The sequence below is a fragment of the Notothenia rossii genome, assembly GCF_949606895.1.
Source record: "Notothenia rossii genome assembly, chromosome: 9".
Lineage (NCBI taxonomy): Eukaryota > Metazoa > Chordata > Actinopteri > Perciformes > Nototheniidae > Notothenia > Notothenia rossii.
The window spans coordinates 15118992-15136959 of record NC_136907.1 but is presented as its reverse complement, the minus strand read 5'-3'; the positions used below and the strand labels follow the sequence as shown (position 1 = coordinate 15136959).

The window sequence follows — 17968 nt, the reverse complement described above, 5'->3', positions numbered from 1 at the left end:
TCATTAATTTACAGCAGGGCAGCTAGTATTGTGTTTAAACCCCTATTCAACAAACCAAGTTTATTGATTGCGATCCAGTTCTGACAAGTGAGGAGGGAGGGGACAGGGATGTTTGTTCACTTTCCACAAGAGGGTTTTCCAAGCTGGCCAAGAAGTATTCCCAAATAGTTCTCAGTGTCCGGAGCCCCAGATGGGTCCATGCGACCACTACAGAACAGTTAGCATGTAAATAATCATTGAAGACTTAATAATACTTGATTAACTAAAAATGATTCTGTCATATTTAAGAAAAACTAAACATTAAAACAAAAGGACTCCTCCTTCAGACCCTTATCTCTCTTCCTGCCTTCATCCACCACATACCACACACCACACTCACTGGCTTCAACCATCCTCTGTAGGGAGGGGTGATTTACAAGAAAAACACCATTCTCTAGCCTTGACAGCAAACTCTGAGCAGTTAGAGCAAATAGTTATTTCTGCTCTGGTTTATCAGTGACAGGGCTATTTCTTTCTTCTTCAGTTTAGGTTTAAAGGTTTATATTCCCACAGATTGTACAACATACTATTGATATCTCAGCAAACAAATACAAAACTAATGTGACTGTGGATCTTAATTCTACTGAAGATTGAGTCAAATGCTTCTAATTGCAATGTAATGTATTCAAAATATAACCATGTATTTTGGTGCTGGTTGATTAATTTGATAACAACATCAGTTCCAGCTTCTTATATGTGAATATTGGCTGATTTTCTCAGTTTTATAATTACGGTATATATTTTTACGTGTTGGATAAAACAGTATTGTTTACGTTTTACTTACTAAGGACACAACCGGTTAATTGAAAAAATACCTGTATGCTGAATCAACAACCAAAATGAATAATTAATGCAGCCCTAATGTATTTATGTCTCTTTTAGGCTACTGGAAGCCAGCAGGTACTTTTGTGGTTGGCCTGTGGGTATCTAGAGCTCATGAAAACGTGCTAAGACAGATAGCATGTGGCGAGCCACTGCTGCAAATTGCCAGCAGCACATTATTATTTTATCTAGAGACCACTACATACAAACCCACCAGGCCTGTAAAACAGAAAAGTGTCACATACACACTGTGGTCATTCAACACTGGCTTGCTTTCAGATAAAACGGGGGTCGTATTTCACAAAGTGAGTAGATTGTAGGGACAGAGCCAGAGGGGTCAGAGAGGTTCTCACGGCCACCTCTAAATCTCAACACACTGCTTCACTCACAATGCTGTAAATCATTTTGGATAAAAGTGTCTCGCCAATACTGCTGTCATTTTATACATTCAGGCACTGTGCAAAATACCTTTTCAGGGTGTGTCACCAACATGTCCTTTACAGGCATAATGGAGGTTTTCAAGGATAATGGTTTCAAATGGATGAATGTGAAGATTTTACTTTCACTCATATTAGAGTAGAGCAGGTAAGCAACTTCACAACACCAATCCCAATTAGCTCAATGTACCTGCTTTGCTGTGGTTCATATACTGGGATAAAGGTAAGATATTTAGCTCAGGTACACTACCAAGTCTTTATTCAAAGCAAAGGGTTCAGAGAGTTGGCTGTGGTGCTTTGGACGGCATCAGGAGACAGTTGGCTCCTGCAAGTGCCAGCTTTTGATCACTCTGTTCTGTCTTAAGCAGCCAACAGAGTGGTCAGCGCTGCACCCTTATAGGAAAAGAACTGCTGAGTTTGGATCCTGGCTCTTTCTATGTGAAGTCCTCTCGGCTGAAGAGGATTCTGGTTCATGGCTTTGGCCACTTGGTCCTCAGGTAAAACTTGGCAGTAAAAGTAGTCGGGATGGCTCAAATTGGAAAAGAAGATGTCCAAAATGGATTCCACTATAACTGTCTTCAATAAATTGTAAAAATTCATCAACATTTATGTTAAGTGAACGTAATTTAAACATAGTAAAATAATGAATCACATAAATACGACAAAATGATTGAATCTGAAGCTCCCATTCAAACTTTAAACTGTCCCTTGCAAGGAGCAGTTTGCTGAATAATCCGGTCATTGTTTTGAAAAGTACCCGGAGACACTTGGCAGAGCTGCGTAGCCGTGCGCTGATAGTTGGCAGAGGTAAGTCTGCAGGTTTTGGTCGCAGGCTGACCATCTGCTTTGCTCCTGATTCATTATCACTGCCTCAACAGACAGGAGCAGGGCCAACTTTGTCATGCATGCAGCAGTGCTTTCCGAAACCTTAAGTGATGTGACAGGATGTACACGAGCATATACACATCCTTTAAATCACAAAAGCCAATACAATTGAATAGAAAGGACATTTTGTCTCTACGCTGATGCAGCTTTCTCAGATTCAGTGCTTACAAATATCCAAGGAGTTAATATGACCCTCCTGACCTTAGGTCGAACGAGCACCTACAAGGTTGACACACAAATCTTCACTTTTGCCTTTTAACTGCTTATTTCCTTCAGGGCTTTGAAATGTTTGGATGTGCTTTTCTCTGCCTTAAATTCCACCAAGATTCAGGATCAAAAACCACTGAACAGTTTTAGCTTATATCACGGAGCCTTTTTCAAAAATATCTTAGGAAATCCAAAATTCAAGAAATTGAATTTATAAATGTGTGTCATCGAGAAGAAAAATATGGATATTTCAATACCATAAACGTATAGACATTATTTGCTTAAAGTCTATCTCTATATATTAATTTCGTCTTGATTGATCATAAGTAGCAATAGTCGCAATGCCTTGCTACATTAGCTTAATCTTCAAAAGAAAACTTCCAAGTAAACTGCTGACAAAGAAAAATATATTCCAGAAAATATAAATTATATAATCTCAACAATTACGGCTCCAATTTATACCTTAGAATTTGCCTGCTTGCCCATTTCTGTCACCGTCCTCCCCCCATAACTAACTCTCCCCCTCTCCCCTGCTTTCACGCTCTAACTGCTGCTCTGATGAGATTTGTTTCTAATTGAAGCCAAGCCAGTGATTTTGTATCCACTGAGCTGCACTCATCGGACAATGGCAAAACATGGATCTACCAACCGATAATTTGTGAGGGGAACTTGCACACGAGCAATACAAAAAAGTAACAAATCAATGTGGCTCTGAATGTAAATATTGACTTCTGTACTGTACAGCTGACCCGTAAACTGGAATTTGGTCAAACACAAACTCAGTAATTGTAATTATTTGCACTGTAGATTACTGAATTGTGTTTAATCATATATAAATTGATATTATATAAATTGATATTATACAAATAGAAATTAAGAAAGTGGAATTGACCTTTCTTTCACAGCCACATGTTCAACCTTTTCACTTGGACACATGCAAGCTGCTAAAACATGCAGGCTTTTAGGTGTGAAACCCCATATACTGTAGGGCAGGTTTTGAAATCCTGTACGTCAAAAGGGAAGCTTGCACGTTCACTCGCTACATTTTTCTTTTAGCTTTCTTATTCTTTTGGGACACACAGAGCCCCCACCACAACAAAACAGATCAGGGATATGCACACCGGCCTCAGTGAAAGCCAGGTCAGATTACAGCAACACTGTTGGACACACAGACACTGGGAAAAGCATTTTGCCAAAGGGGAAAACCACAGTATATATATATCTCCTTTTGTGTTTGCGTGTCAGTTGTTTTTACCTTGCTGTCCAATTTTTTCATAGTGACGAGGTCCAGGGACTTGAGGGAGTGTCCTGTTGGGGCGATGAAATATAGGCAGATGTGGATCCTGGTGTCGTGGTAGTTAAACAGCGAGCGTTTGATCTTCAGCTCTTCCTGCAGATAATTTTCAAACTGAGTGTCGATGTAGTCAACGATGGGCTTGTAACTGTGGGGAGAGCCAAGGAAGAACTATAAGGATTTTTATTTGTGGTTAAAAGCATAAATATTTGGCTTCCAATTCATTTGTAATATTGTGACATGAAATATGGACTTGTCACGAAGGAAATTAAAAGCGATAGTTGCGTTTTCATGCGAGCTGATTCTACGCCAAGATTTCGGCTTATAGCTGTACGGCTTACTGCTGCATGAAACGTGTTCTCCGCTTGGTAGTTTGCTCACAAAAGTCACAAAACATCCCGTCCTCTCTTCGTGAGCATGTGTAGCATACAGTGTCACCAGTAAATCACATAGATAGACATGTACAATGTGAAAACATCAGAGGTTTCTAGTATTTGAGGTTCTGAGAGTCAATGGTTTCATCAACAATATCAGAGCAACGTGAGTTTTGATATTATATCAATTGAAATGACTGCTAGACAGGACGAACTCTGAACCAATACTGTAAGACATTTAAATATTGTTTTAGGACTTGACAGCTGATTTGTCTTCATCACCAATATCAGAAATCCCTTACCTTGCAGAGACATATGTGGCAACATTAGTCCTAACATAACATAAAGACGTTGCCTCTATAGTAGCTAATGCTAACGCTATTAGTTGCATTGTGGTATACATCACGTAGCCCGGTAGTGCCTTTTATTCTGAAAGCTTTTCTTACTAGAGTTATTATCAGGTTAAATGTCAGTCCTTTCTTATTACCCTTTTCCTAAATGATATCTTATCTTTGTTAATGCAGCAGTACTGTTTGTCTCTGGAAGCTATTTTTAGTGTCTTTCAAAACGGGCTCGTCTGATAATGTCTGATGAGACCGTTTGGAGAAAATGTGTGCTGCATTCACAACAAGTTTGTTTTGAGCCGTTTATTTCAGTCTGCAGCTTTAACTCATTTAGCTCAGAGAGATGAGAATGACAACATTAGACCACATACCGTATTTAATAAACTGCATCACAGCTGCCACAAATGAAAGTCTCTTTGAATTGAGGTTGAGATTTATCAGTCACCATAGACACAAGTCTTAAAGTCATAGTTGAGTTCTCACGAAATCACTTTGGCCTTACATATTATGCTGTTGAAGACTACATGATTTAATGTGCTGGCTTTGAAGCATTTCCTGTACAAAGCTAACAGAGCATCATATAGATTGCATTGATGCTGGTTTCAGGCGTGGCGCAAAAACTTGAGGGACCTCTATCTTTGTAAAAATGTGCACTTGTTTTGAGATTTGATATTGTAATGTCAGAAATAGAAGAATTGATAAACTCCTACCTCCCACGTCTTAGCATTTGTATGACTTTTTGTAAGATTGATTTCATAAATTGTAATACCCATGAAGAAGTATTTTTTAGATGAATGATTTCAATGCCTTTTAAGACTTTTAAAGCATCCAAAAAAAGTGAAGTTGTTTGACCCAGATTATCAAGTTTTTAGGAAGAAAAGTGAAGAAACAAGTTTCACAAGTATAATAAGACAGACCTTTACATTTGTCAGCCAGATTTCTTTGTGTGCTGGTGACTCATTTCCTTTTTAATAGCTGTCTAATGCTAATAAATTCTTAACAGGAAGTCCTCCCACATTTTACAGCTCCGAGTGAGACATAAGAGCAAACAATATACTCTATATCCTCAGCCAGCAGCATGTTTACGGTCATCTGTCCTCTGAGGAATGCACCAACTCTGACCTTTTGAGGCTCTCTCAGTGAGCATGTACAGTCCGCTGCAGGCTCTGTCCTTCAGCATGTTGGTTTATACGGCCTACAGAAAAGCTGCTATCAAAAGGGCTCGAGAGTGCTGCTCGCTGGCTAGGTCAAAATAAGAACAGTCCATTCCACAGCTGCATGTTTAAGAAAAAGCCATTTCCTCTTTATTGCTCTCCCAGCTCGTATTCTGTTCTATAGAGAGCTCTCGGAACCTGGACTGATGTAAGTTTGGGTCTGTTTCTTTCATTAGTATCACAAGCCAACATGGACCTAGTTTCGGCAAAACTATGCAATGTAATCTTGAAAGCTGAAATGAGGGTTTGCATAAGGATTGACAGGGAAATTAGTACCAGATGAATGGGTTTTGAAGAATAGGACAAAACCGTTATAACAACATTTAAACTTTCCTAATGCTTAAATGGCACTGTTTTTGTGCATTAACTGTTTCTCGTACACATTGTCGTCTTAATTCTGCAACAGATTGACTCGAAGTAAGGACGGTTTCGGTTTGATCTGAAGTTGGCTAATAATCATCTAAGAGTATCGGCCCGTCTACACAGCAGCGTTAAAAAAATCTTCCAACGCTTCTCTGCCCATTGACTTTGAATGGGGTGATGTCACTTTGCCTCACTTTTCGCCGAACTGCATTGTGGGGAAGCAAAGTGAAGATTTCCAGGATTTCCAGGATTTTCAGGATTCAAAAGTTGAGCAATGTTCAACTTTTGAAGCTAAGGTGGAAGCGTCAGCCAATCAAATCCCGTTTATGCAAATCTGACAGTACAAGCACTAGCCAATCAAACCGCGTGCAAGCTGGGAGAGCCAGACCGCAGTTCATTTCCTATATTCCTGAAAATGGAGGAGAAATTTGTTATTGCGGTAGCAAATCACCCGGTTCTTTACGACCAGTCGCTAATAACTTACCGGGATACAAACCGGAGGAACCAGGCATGGAGGGGGGTGGCAGAGACAGTGGGTGAAACTGGTAGGTTTTCGCCTGTTTGGGGATTTTATATCCAGTTTACTTCGTTTTAACATTGCTATTGCTTTGTATGTCGGGGCGGGAGATTCATGTGATTGTTGGTCGCGTTGCTCGCAAAGAACCCCCAAGCTTTCAGACACGCCCAGCTCAAAGATTTTCAAGATTTTTTTTAAGTTGCTGTGTGGACGGGCTATAAGGCTTTATAATAGTTTACATTTGGTATGAAAGCATTTCATATATAAATTGATTCAGAAGCTTTTCAATGTTTTACGGAAGTCTTGTACCCAAATATAACTTTGAGGAACTTGAGTATTTGCATTTGATGCTACTTTATATACTACTGTACATCATTTCAAATATTTTGACTTTTTACTCCTACAGTTATCAGACAGCTGTAAAACAGAAACAATAGTTTAACAATGCTTAAGCTATCATGCATCAGGTAAACATCTAGGAGCAGCTTCACACTCAAATATATCGCTGAAATGCTGTTAAAAATAAAAATGGCTTCATAATGCAACTATCCTAACATCATTGATAATCATTGTACCATCCTCACCTGTCCTCTTTGTTGATCTGATCACCGAAGCCGACGGTGTCAACAATCGTCAGTTTGAGGTGGACGTTGCTTTCTAGCAGGTCGTATGTTCGCGGCCGCAGATACACGCCATTCTGGTAATGGCTCGCCTCTTCGTTCTCGAACATGGTATTAAACAGCGTGTTCATTAGCGTTGATTTGCCGATGCCAGTCTCCCCTGTGGGTGGGAGGAAGTAGAGAGAGATGAGAGAAAGAGAGGGTTTAGTCACTTAAGTCACATAGAAGTAACTCATCAGCTTTCAACAAGAGTTCCTTCAATTTCTAATTATTAACAGTATTTACTAATCTAACTCATTCCGTTACACACATTGGTCACATGCTGCTGTTTGACACTCACCTACACACAGGATGTTAAAGCAAAATCCCTGTGTGACCGATTTACTGACCAACTGATCAGGGAGGCTGTCAAATCCAACATGTCCGCCCAAGTTAAGGCTACGCTTCTCTTCATTCTGGAAGACACAAAGAAAACAAAACGTTAAAAGATTGCTCTGGTTGAACAGGAGGAAAACACACATGGGGAAGACATTAGTTGGAGTTAGGAAGAATTCACATTCCTATGCAAATGAAAGACCCTGAGCGAGTACACTCGGCAGATGTAAAACTCATCGTCTAACATTATGAGATAGGGAATGCAGTAGGGATGAGCTTTAAGAATAATCCTTCACAAGCATGTTGAGCTAAAGATATTTCCACCCAGAGGAAAGATGCACTTTATAAGAAGCGTGCAGAGAAATAAACTCAGTTATTAATACATGTTACTTATGGAGTTGCAAGATGTAAGTTTAGCAGCCGTTTTGAATAATCACAACACAAACATTTAGAAGCTTCTCTTTGCCATTGACGCAGCACTGATAGGTCAACACAGCCACATGGTATAAGCAATGTGAATATAGATATACAACCAGCCATCTATCATGTTTCCCAATACATTCAAATCCAGCAAAACCAGCTGCACCATATAACATCACCAATCATTACTGTGTTTTCTTTGCTGCACAACCACACTAAAATCAATCTGCATTTAGGAGAGTGCTGCATACTGGAACTAAAAGCACAGCGTTCACAGATATACAACCAACCTAAGACCGAGAGAGAAAACGATTGGGTCGTAAGCGTTTTCACCTTTGATCTCCCCTATCTCTCCCATCTGAAGGAGAGACAGTGAGTGACAACAAGAGAGTGGAGCTGCAGAGGAGCAGACAGACAGCACCTTGAGATGAATGGGGCCACCGAGCTGCTCTGGCTCAGCCACGAAGGACTGCATATTTGAAGGGTGATGTCACCGAGCACAGGCAGCGAGCGAGCGGAGCACAACTGTATTCAACTGAGAGGGGGAGGCAGGCGCTGCATATACAGTAGATACGTTCTAAACCTGATTGAACTGTACAATAAAGGGTGAGAAATGTGTGTGTGTGTGTGTGTATAAATATATGGGGGGGAAAGAGGGGCTTAACACCAGTGGAGTAATCTCACATGAGCTGAGCTAGGCAATAGTGAGCTGAAGCATGCTGTAAGTTCATTGCATTACAGTAACACAACAAATCCATAGAAGCTGCATGCTTAAACACGCCTTATACATCAAATCAAGTGGAGGCAATTCAGGTTGCAGCATAGCCAGTCAAAACAATTTTTTGAATGAAATCTAGCTACTAGTTCCCTTTTTTGTCTGAATGCATTTTTCACTTTGAACAAAAGCACCCAAATGAATGGGATGTTTGTGGCCTTTACAAGGATAAGGAGGAGAGCCTTATTGTTTGTTAATCATTGTTAACTCGGCGCTTGTCAAGCAGCATTATTGCTTCCCTCTGTGGTGTTCAGTTGGATGAATGAAGCTTGTGGAGTGAGTTATTGGATAGATTGCTGAAGGCGGAGGGTGTGAACTCTGGTGTCAGGCCTAGAAGGAAAGCGATGCAATGACCCTCTGGACTCCTGAGTTGAGTTTAAAATTCAACCATTTATATTACGCATGCCCATTTTCCATCAACACTATGGTAGACTATGGTAGCTGCCTGACTTCACACAGACGGTTGTTAGGACTCTCGCTTAAGGGCAGCTTGACAACATTTTTTGTGTGAGTGGGGATTTTCTTCTTTCTTTTTCACCACAAGTCTGGACTTTTAAACTTCCGTTCACACAGGCTAACTTCTATGAAATGACTGTGCCTTTTCAATACATTGTCCTTACATGAGGCCTTATAAACATGGTTTCTGTGGTAATTGCTGCACATTTACAAAACCACATTGTTGAAACTATCACATTTAGAAAAATAACCAAGATCCTGACTCATGAGGTAATTCTAGGTTGACCTACACTGAAGCAGACAGAGCTGTCAGGAGCACATTATCTGTGTGTGAGTGTGTGTATTAATCGCAGCAGGCAGATGGGTTTGAGACGGAAGGCTACAGAAAGAGCAGGCAGACCTGACCAGCAGTGTTATCTTTAAGGATCAGAGGGAAAAGAAGTGCAGACGTGGACAGAAACTCCCCAAGACGTGACCTAACTGACTGAATATGTGAGGGTGTACTGGAGACTGTGGTGGAAGAAGTAACACGATACTTTACTGGAGTAAAAGTATGTGATGTAGCAGTACAAGAAACAAACATAAACAAAAGTATTATCAGCTCAATAGAAAAAAGTGTGAAAAGTTTGGAAAATTGTTTATTTCAATATGTATTTATTTATTCAATTAAGGCTTATCTTATTTTAGAATTACAGTGCCCAAAACATTTTCAGGTTCAGACAAATGAAACAAGTGTCAGTGAAGTAACATTTTTAAGTTTTTCTATTAAATCTGCTTGTTTAGAAATGTTTTAGAAATGAGTGTCTGTAGCTTAAAGCAAAGATGAATAATGCAGACATTAGGATTAGGAACTAAATTAAATGTATTTTTACAAAAGTTGATTAGCATTGAAAAACAGGTTGCAGTTTTCTGGCTGCAGTGGCAGGTTTCTTCACAGAAAAAGAAGAAAAAGAGACTTACAGAAACGGAAGATGAAAAACTAAAAGTGGATCACATAAAAAAATGTATATCTGTAAACTTAAATAAATTAAAACGTATAATAATTGCCTTTGAAATGTCGAAGAGCATCAGTCTAAAGTAACAGAAAACACTTAGCTTCCATGTAAGTTAGAGCTGGGGCTGCTCAATTAATCGTATTTTAAATCGCAATTACGATTATGGCTTGCAACGATTACGAAAACAACGTAATCGAAATAAAACGATTTTTTTTTTTTATTATTACTTTTTTTTTGTATTGGTTTTTCAGTTGAACTATACTTAAAGTTCAGGGTAATCAACTGTTAAAAACATACTGTTTGCATTTTTTTCCTCCAATAAATTGATGTTTTCAAAGTAAATGGATAATCGTGATATCAATTATTGACCCAAATAATCGAGATTATGATTTTTGCCATAATCGAGCAGCCCTAGTTAGAGCAACAACATATCACTGTTGTCATGTGAAAACATCTCCATATTTGGTCATTTATGTTCTTGGTTATAGTTTGGTTGCAGAGTTCATACAAATAAATAAATGTTTCCCTCTTTCCAAGCTTTGCGCAGAGCAAACTGTGTGACATGAAACATTCATCACAAAGCTAAAAATAAACCTGATTGACTAAGTTCCACAAATATTTACATTTAATGACAACAAACATCAGTTAATGAGAAACCAGGCATCTGTCTACCACCCAAAGCTAGTTCAGAGAAGTAAAGAGCAGCAGCGTAAAGTATGAGAGGAATGAAAAGCTTCTGGTTAGCTGTGGCAGAGTGAGGAAACAACAGCAGTTCTCAGGCCTCAGTATCACCATGCGAACAGGAAATGGCTTCACAGAGGGGCCCCAGGTGGCTCAAAGTCAAATGAGGCACAAACCATATAAGCTAATTCACAATGCTGTGTGTTTGTAGCTGGCTGAAGTGGAAAGCTTCTTTCTGTCAGCAGTAGGCCTTTTTCAGTCTTCTCACTTTCAGGGTTCTGGTATTGTGCATGCTGTCGCACTGTCATCGCTTACCGAGACACTTGAACAGAACAGAGCCATTGTTAACGTAATAAGTAACGCATGTGCTTTTATTACAATACGTCAACATTTCTCCTGTGAAAATAAGTCAAATAAATGCAGCTACATGGTGTGTAGCCTATGTACTCCCACGCTTTGAATGACTAACAGTGTCAGCTGTCGTTGTAGATCGTTCAAGTCAATGTTTAATGAATTTGTAGATGTATTTTTTTATTATGTTGCTGAGAACATAATTAATCTATGAAGTTAAAAAAAATACTTATTTTGTTTAGCAAATTAGGAAATTGTGATATGCAAAGTAGTCCCTGGATAACTTTAAAACATGATGATTTTCTGATGAGTTGTGAGGGGCATCTCTTTCCTCTGATTCACAATGAGATTTGTGTACGTTTCTTTGCGTCCAACATCCGTTATAATGATATCCTAGGGGAGTGCAAGTCAAACTTGTCTAGAAATAAAAGCATCTTTATGTGTTCATATGTGAGGTATGACTTTATAAGAACCACTGCCGCTCTAACCGCTAACCATGTTGATAAGCAGACTAAATCGATAAGCCAAACTTCCAGCATGCACCTCACGCTGTATCTTTGCCTCACGTCTTTCCCATCTTTTATTCTGACCGACCTCCCAGTTTGAAAATATATTTGTCCAGAATTTTAATTTCAACTCAATGTAACTAACAAGTATTTAAAAATGACTTGTATGGCTAAAATACCATATCAGCTCAAGGCATAATCTGTAGCATCATCTTACTGAAAGTTATGTCACACAGATCTAACCCGACATAAACTGAGGGCAAACCCAAGATGTTTTTTGCACCCATCACTTTTGGGGAAAAGCTCAAACATGACCTGAAATTGTCCTCTGAGTCATCCCCTCTCCTGCTGTCTATTTATCCCCTCCTCAGATTCCCTCTTGCCTTCTGGCCTCCATTCCCACCTGATTTGAGTCTGACTTGTGTTTGCAGCCTCAGTGAGCCTCCCCCTGACGGACAGCAGTAACCTGACAGACAGGGACACACACTGCTGCAGCATGTATTTATGGGGGGGGGGGGGGGGGGTGTGTGGGGGGGGGGGGGGGGGGGAGGCGGCCACACACACAACCAGGGAAGGACTGCTTTGAAAAGGCTTCAAATATTTACAATAACTTGAGGTGCACTTTGTGTACTAGTGAACTACTTTCTCTTAAACGGCTTGTTTTCACATTAAATATTAAAACAGATTGTATTTCATATTTTCAAAATGGTATTTTTTTTTCCTTTGAACACTTTGTTAGGTACTTCCCACTATAGACAGACATATACGCCCTATACATACTGAGACAGGATTATAAAGAATGTATGATTGTTCATGTTTTTGAAGCATGACATGTATTCTTATTACTGCATTGTATACTATAAAGGTCAGGGAGGCTAAAGCAAAAGGGATGGGGGCAACATGACTTGGACCTGAGAACAGAAAGATGGCTAAAGGAAAAATGTATTGTTTGATTGACAAAAAGACTGATCACAAACATTTCCAAACTATGGATTATACCTAATGAAAACATCATATGAAACTGCTGACATGCGTTTTAAAAAATCGTGACTTCTATGACAAATACTCAGTTGGTTTTTGAAGGGTGAGTCATCTTTTTACCGACCACAGTGTGCGGTTGGTGGACAGATTGGGGAACTCAGTCCGAGCTAAGTGTAGGTGTTAAAGTGAACTACATTTAAGCAACACTACTCTTCATATAAAGGTGATATCACTTCCTGTTCAATGACCTTTACATAGATTTATGAAAGTGCCTGTTGTCCCTTGAGTTGTAATAGTGTGTGTTGAATGGTACAGCAAACAATACAGTAAATATACTTATTACTCAGTTTTTGTTATACATATGTTCTCATGCTGCTACTTGTGCTAGGGTAATGTCGTTGTGGCAAAAATGTTGATGGTTGAGATTAGGACGTCATGTGTGTGCCATCAGGAATTCAAAAGCTTGGAGATAAAAAAAATACTTTACTTTATTATCTAATCAAAGGTCCTCGCTTTTTCTCTCTTTGTTAGTCACGCGAAACCATTGTATGGCCACATTACTGCTCAGCCTTATAACTCATCTTTGCCCAACAGGAAGGACACAAAAATAAGAGACGGGAGAGACAGGAACTGTTTTACGAGACAGACTTATCTTTAAATGACTTTTCAAGAACCGAGTTTCCCTTTTAAAACTGAAAGGAGAAAGAAGAATAATGTATCGTAATTAAATCATTTTATTGTCCTGTGAGCTATATTTTAGCCAAACGATATACTTCTGTAATTTCTTTATCAATTAGAGGCAAAAACTCATTCCATGTAAGCCTTCACACACACTAAGGGTAAGTATTTCAGATCTAGACTCTCTTCTAGACTCTTTTTGGATGCAGGAAATCCTGCTTTCATTTTGTCATGCTATGATTACTCAAAAGAAGATGAAAAAACAAGAGATGTCATTCATCATGTTTTGACTACAGTAAGCAAATGCATTTTTCCCCATTTTGTTTCTTGTGTCTTTGCCCCCCCCCCCCCCCTTGCTAGAGCCATCTCAGCCAAGTCAGCATTCATATGCCTCGCGCAAGTTGCATGTCTAAGAATCTAAAAAGAATTGAAGAAATGTGACTCCATGCAGGCTTTGTTCTGTCCATACCGATGGAAAACACATTTGTATCCAATGTGAAGCAAATTTGCATGAAATGTAAGGCACTTGAAGCTGTAAAGCCTTTCAGCAGCACACATGACTGTGCATTGATTCACTGGGTGCTGAAATTATTAAACATAAAAAGGAATAAGGTATTACTTCCAGGCCATCCAGCCAACAGCTGTTCAATGCGGACTACGTTTTATGGTGAACTTTGCATTCTTTGTTCAAACTGAATTATGGAATTTCAATATCAAAACATAACTGCCTCTAAATATTCATTCATACTTTTCCAACATTATTTAATAAGCTATTTTAATTCTAAAGCATCACTATTACTCTCCAAACATGTCTTCTGAGCATGACTGAATCTATAGATGGATATTGACTCAACAGAGACGCTGCAGCTTGGCTGTCATCATTCATCTACAACATCTGATTTGACACGCTCGCCTTTAGGCTGTTGTGGCCTGTATGTTCTATATATACAGCCAACATCACTGCCGACAGTCAGTGCAGTCAACCTGCAGTCCGTTGTGAGCAGCTGAACAACAGGAATGCATTTCAAATGAAGAAATGTAGTCTGAATAAAGCACACATTTAGATAATATATTCACAAGTTACCATGACCCTCTGCACAAACAAGCAAAAGCTGCCTTTTTAAAGTGCAAAGAAACTTTCCATATAATTCCTCACTCCTTGTCTCCTGCCTTTAAGCAATTTATGAAGCTAATTTCATTTTATGCATGCAGGCCTCACGGGAGAGACAATAATCTTTGGGGTCAGTAAGCAGCACTGTAGTGTACATGCTAAATATGTTGTCGGGCATTTCATTACATAACCATTTAAATGAACAGCCTCATGTTCTACACTACACACTCTATAACGCAATCAATGAGGGAAAACAATAGATAGGAAGTTGCCCCCATTGATCGCCATGTGCGGATCTGTCCTAGAAAGTTATACCAAATCTACGATTGATGAGGGTCAACAGTGCAACCAACCAACCACACATCCCTATCAATAATTTAACATAATTAACAGCGTGCCCTTTACACAACCTGCAAGGCGAGTAACTTTGTTCAATACAGTCCAATTTAGTTCAGAAAGTTAGGCAGGAAGTCAGACAGACAGTCAGGACACTGTGCTAACAATGTTGTCCAACTGGCCTGTTTCACTGCAATATCAGCATTTTTCTCATAAATCAATTGTCTTATTTTGTATTCCAAAGGATCCATTTAAAAAAATCACAAGTCAGCATTATCCTTGGCAACCTACATCCCCTCTTGGACACCTTCCTAATTTAAGAAATGCCAAGAGTGCAATATCCTATGCTCCTTTTTTGGATCCTTTCTTCCCAGACGTGTTACACCGAGAGGTGGTAGGAGTGGCCCTGGAGTGTGTTCTTAATCTCTTTATCCCTAAAACTGTGTGCTTACTGTCCAATTCACCACCCCAGGGATTTCTTCAAGCATCTGACAAAAAGTTAATCCCCTCCTGTGTATCCGCCTCGTCACCATAATATTGGCTTTTGAAATGCTTTGTTGTGTGAATTATTGACATACTTGATGGCTGACTCTCTTACTACTATTTTCGTAAACCTGTATTGCATCCCTGAACTGTAACACACCTGACCTGACTGACAACAGGGCTTGTCACAATTAATAAAATGCAGGATACATTCCACTCTCATCTGATAGTATGACCCAACCTAATGCAATGTAATGAGAGCTGGTTTAGCATATGGCTGGTAAAACTAAAATGACATTTTGTATAAACATCACATTACGAGACAACAGAAGTGAAGTTTAATTACCCTAACAGGAAGTTACAATGAAACACATGTCAGGGCTCAGCACACTGTAGTAACTGCTATCTACATGTAGATATTAAATACAGCATGGTATTTTATATCGTCAAATACACTTATAATAGTAGCCTTTCTAACTGTGTTGCGTTTACGGCCACTCCTAATAACGTCAATAGTAAACAGTTTAATACGCCCATTAGCAATACAGAAAGGCAGAACAATACCAAACAGGACACGACAAAATATATAGTAAACAATGCAGGGTCATCTTATTTGGTCTAAAATAAAAACCACTCCATCACAGAAATCACTTCCACCATCTCGGCCACATTACAGGCTTCCCAAGCGGGGGAGGCTTAGCTTCACAGCAGCTAACACACACACACACACACACTTTTACTAATCACTACCAAGTATTCCTGCAGCTACACATGCAATATTTTCGGTTGCTATGGACCCAAAAAAAGGAACCCCGTGGCTTTTACTTACCGAAAACACGTCAACATCTGTGGCAGCCATGGTGGCGGAATGTATGGTGTCGGTGTGCTGGGCTAACTGAGCAGAAAGGGAGCAGCCCTCGTCTCTCCGTACTGCTAAACTACTGAGCCGTTGACAGAGATAGGAAGAGAGCGACACAAGACGGAGAGGAGCTGCTAACTGGGCAGGGAGGCTACTAAGCTAGGAGTCAAGAGGACTCCCTGCTACTTCGCTTCTGCTTCGCTCAGACAGGCGTATTCATCGTTTCTTTTCGTCAATTCGACTTTGACAAGAGAGGGAAAGTAATGTGTTATTAATTTTTACTATATATCTTGGGAGCGAAGGGCAATTAGTTGGTTAAAAAAGTCGATAAACAAACGTAACAGCGGTTCGGCAGGTTTTTCAGTTAAGCGCATGCGTACTAATGCGCAGAGTGTGTCATACAGTTAACGAGCAATCGCGATTTATTTTATTAAGATTCTGTTTTATTCCCCGTATAAAAGTCCCTCCCTAATAAATGTTTATATATCTTTAATTTGGAGCAGTTTAAATAGCCTCGAGGTGTTTTCGCGGTCAAAGTGTATGCGTACGTTAGAGTAGGAGGAGAACTGTCTTGACGTCCATGTTAGATCTTTGAGTGTGTCAGATGTGTTCCAATATGGCCACTTCTTGAGAACTCCCATTCACAATCGTTCACAACCCAGGAATGTCATGCATGCATTACAAGTCAGAACATGAGCTAACAGCACCGCAGATCGACAGAGCACAAATATGTGTGTCAGCGGGAGAGATAGTAAAACACCTAATCACCGCTTCAATACAACTATGTCTGCTTGTGCCCGTTTTCTAGAGAGTGCATCAATATTTAAAGGTCCCATGTCATGGCCATTTCTACTGATCATAATTCCATTGTTGAGGACGTATACTAAAATATATTTATACTGTGCAATTTTCCAAACTCACATTGGTTTTTCATACAGCATCTCTGTATAGTATGTGTATTCACTCTCTGTCCTAAACGGCTTGTTGGAGCTCCTACCCCCCCTCCCTGTGAGCCCAGTGTGCTCTGATTGGTCTCGACGTTAAGAGGCTCGTTGCTGCTGCGAGCTGCTGTGAGGAGCAGACAGGTTTCCGGGTCGGCGATACAGCGAGAACAAGCGAAACTCATCCTGAGCACACACAAACACTCACAGCCGAAGTAAAAACAATAAGTGTGGCTTGATATTGAGTAAGAAAAAGGTTTATAACGCTGTGAGCATGGGTCTGCGGAGAGCATTTCTCCCAAAGTAGAAGCCTGAAAAACGTTTACCCATTAAAACAGTCGTAGTAGATACCTTGTTTGTTTTAAACATCATAAATACACAAACAACAATGAATACATACAGGTTGTGTACCCGAATCGCCCGCTGGTCCAAACAAAGTAGGAACAGCATCGTTCTTCAGTGCCCTACGCTGTACATATCCGGCATGAATCGCTGAAAGGTTTGGGAAGCTTTGTTTCGTGAAAGGCTGGCAGAGGGTGTGGCCTCTGGGTATCCCCACGTCAGAGTACCCAGGAAGTAAACAATGGAAAATGAGAAATCTCCAAAGAGGCGTTTTGTGTTAGAGTTTTACTCCCTACAGGGTGTACTTTGAGGGTTTTGACTCTGCAGACCGTTTACATGCATAAAAACCTTCATAACACACAAGGGGACGGGTAATAACCGAAAAAGCATGACACATGGGACCTTTAAATTATTAAATGAGGTCACATTGTACATGAGTGAGAGTCAGCCATTCAGATAAAGCAATCTGACACTGCTCCAATATTGTGTTTAATTAACTCCTATTAAAATCAGTGTTTATGTTGTTGTGTGTATTGTAGCCTACTGTGTAGCTGGTACCTTT

At 39.8% G+C, this 17968-nt stretch overlaps 1 protein-coding gene across 3 annotated transcripts in view; it reads right to left on the bottom strand.

The window, feature by feature from the left end:
• septin8a (septin 8a) overlaps positions 1-16255 on the bottom strand; it is a 36181-nt gene extending 19926 nt beyond the window's left edge. The window contains exons 1-4 of one of the 3 annotated variants that reach the window (XM_079647538.1): positions 16094-16255; positions 7457-7571; positions 7081-7276; positions 3646-3832 (exon numbers count right to left, since the gene is read on the bottom strand). In XM_079647538.1, coding sequence (XP_079503664.1) covers positions 3646-3832; positions 7081-7276; positions 7457-7571; positions 16094-16123 — 528 coding nt within the window. In that variant the 5' untranslated portion in view covers positions 16124-16255. The remainder of the gene's footprint in view (positions 1-3645; positions 3833-7080; positions 7277-7456; positions 7572-16093) is intronic. The other 2 variants (XM_079647539.1, XM_079647540.1) reach the window with 2 other exon arrangements.
• Between the last annotated feature and the right edge of the window lie 1713 nt (positions 16256-17968).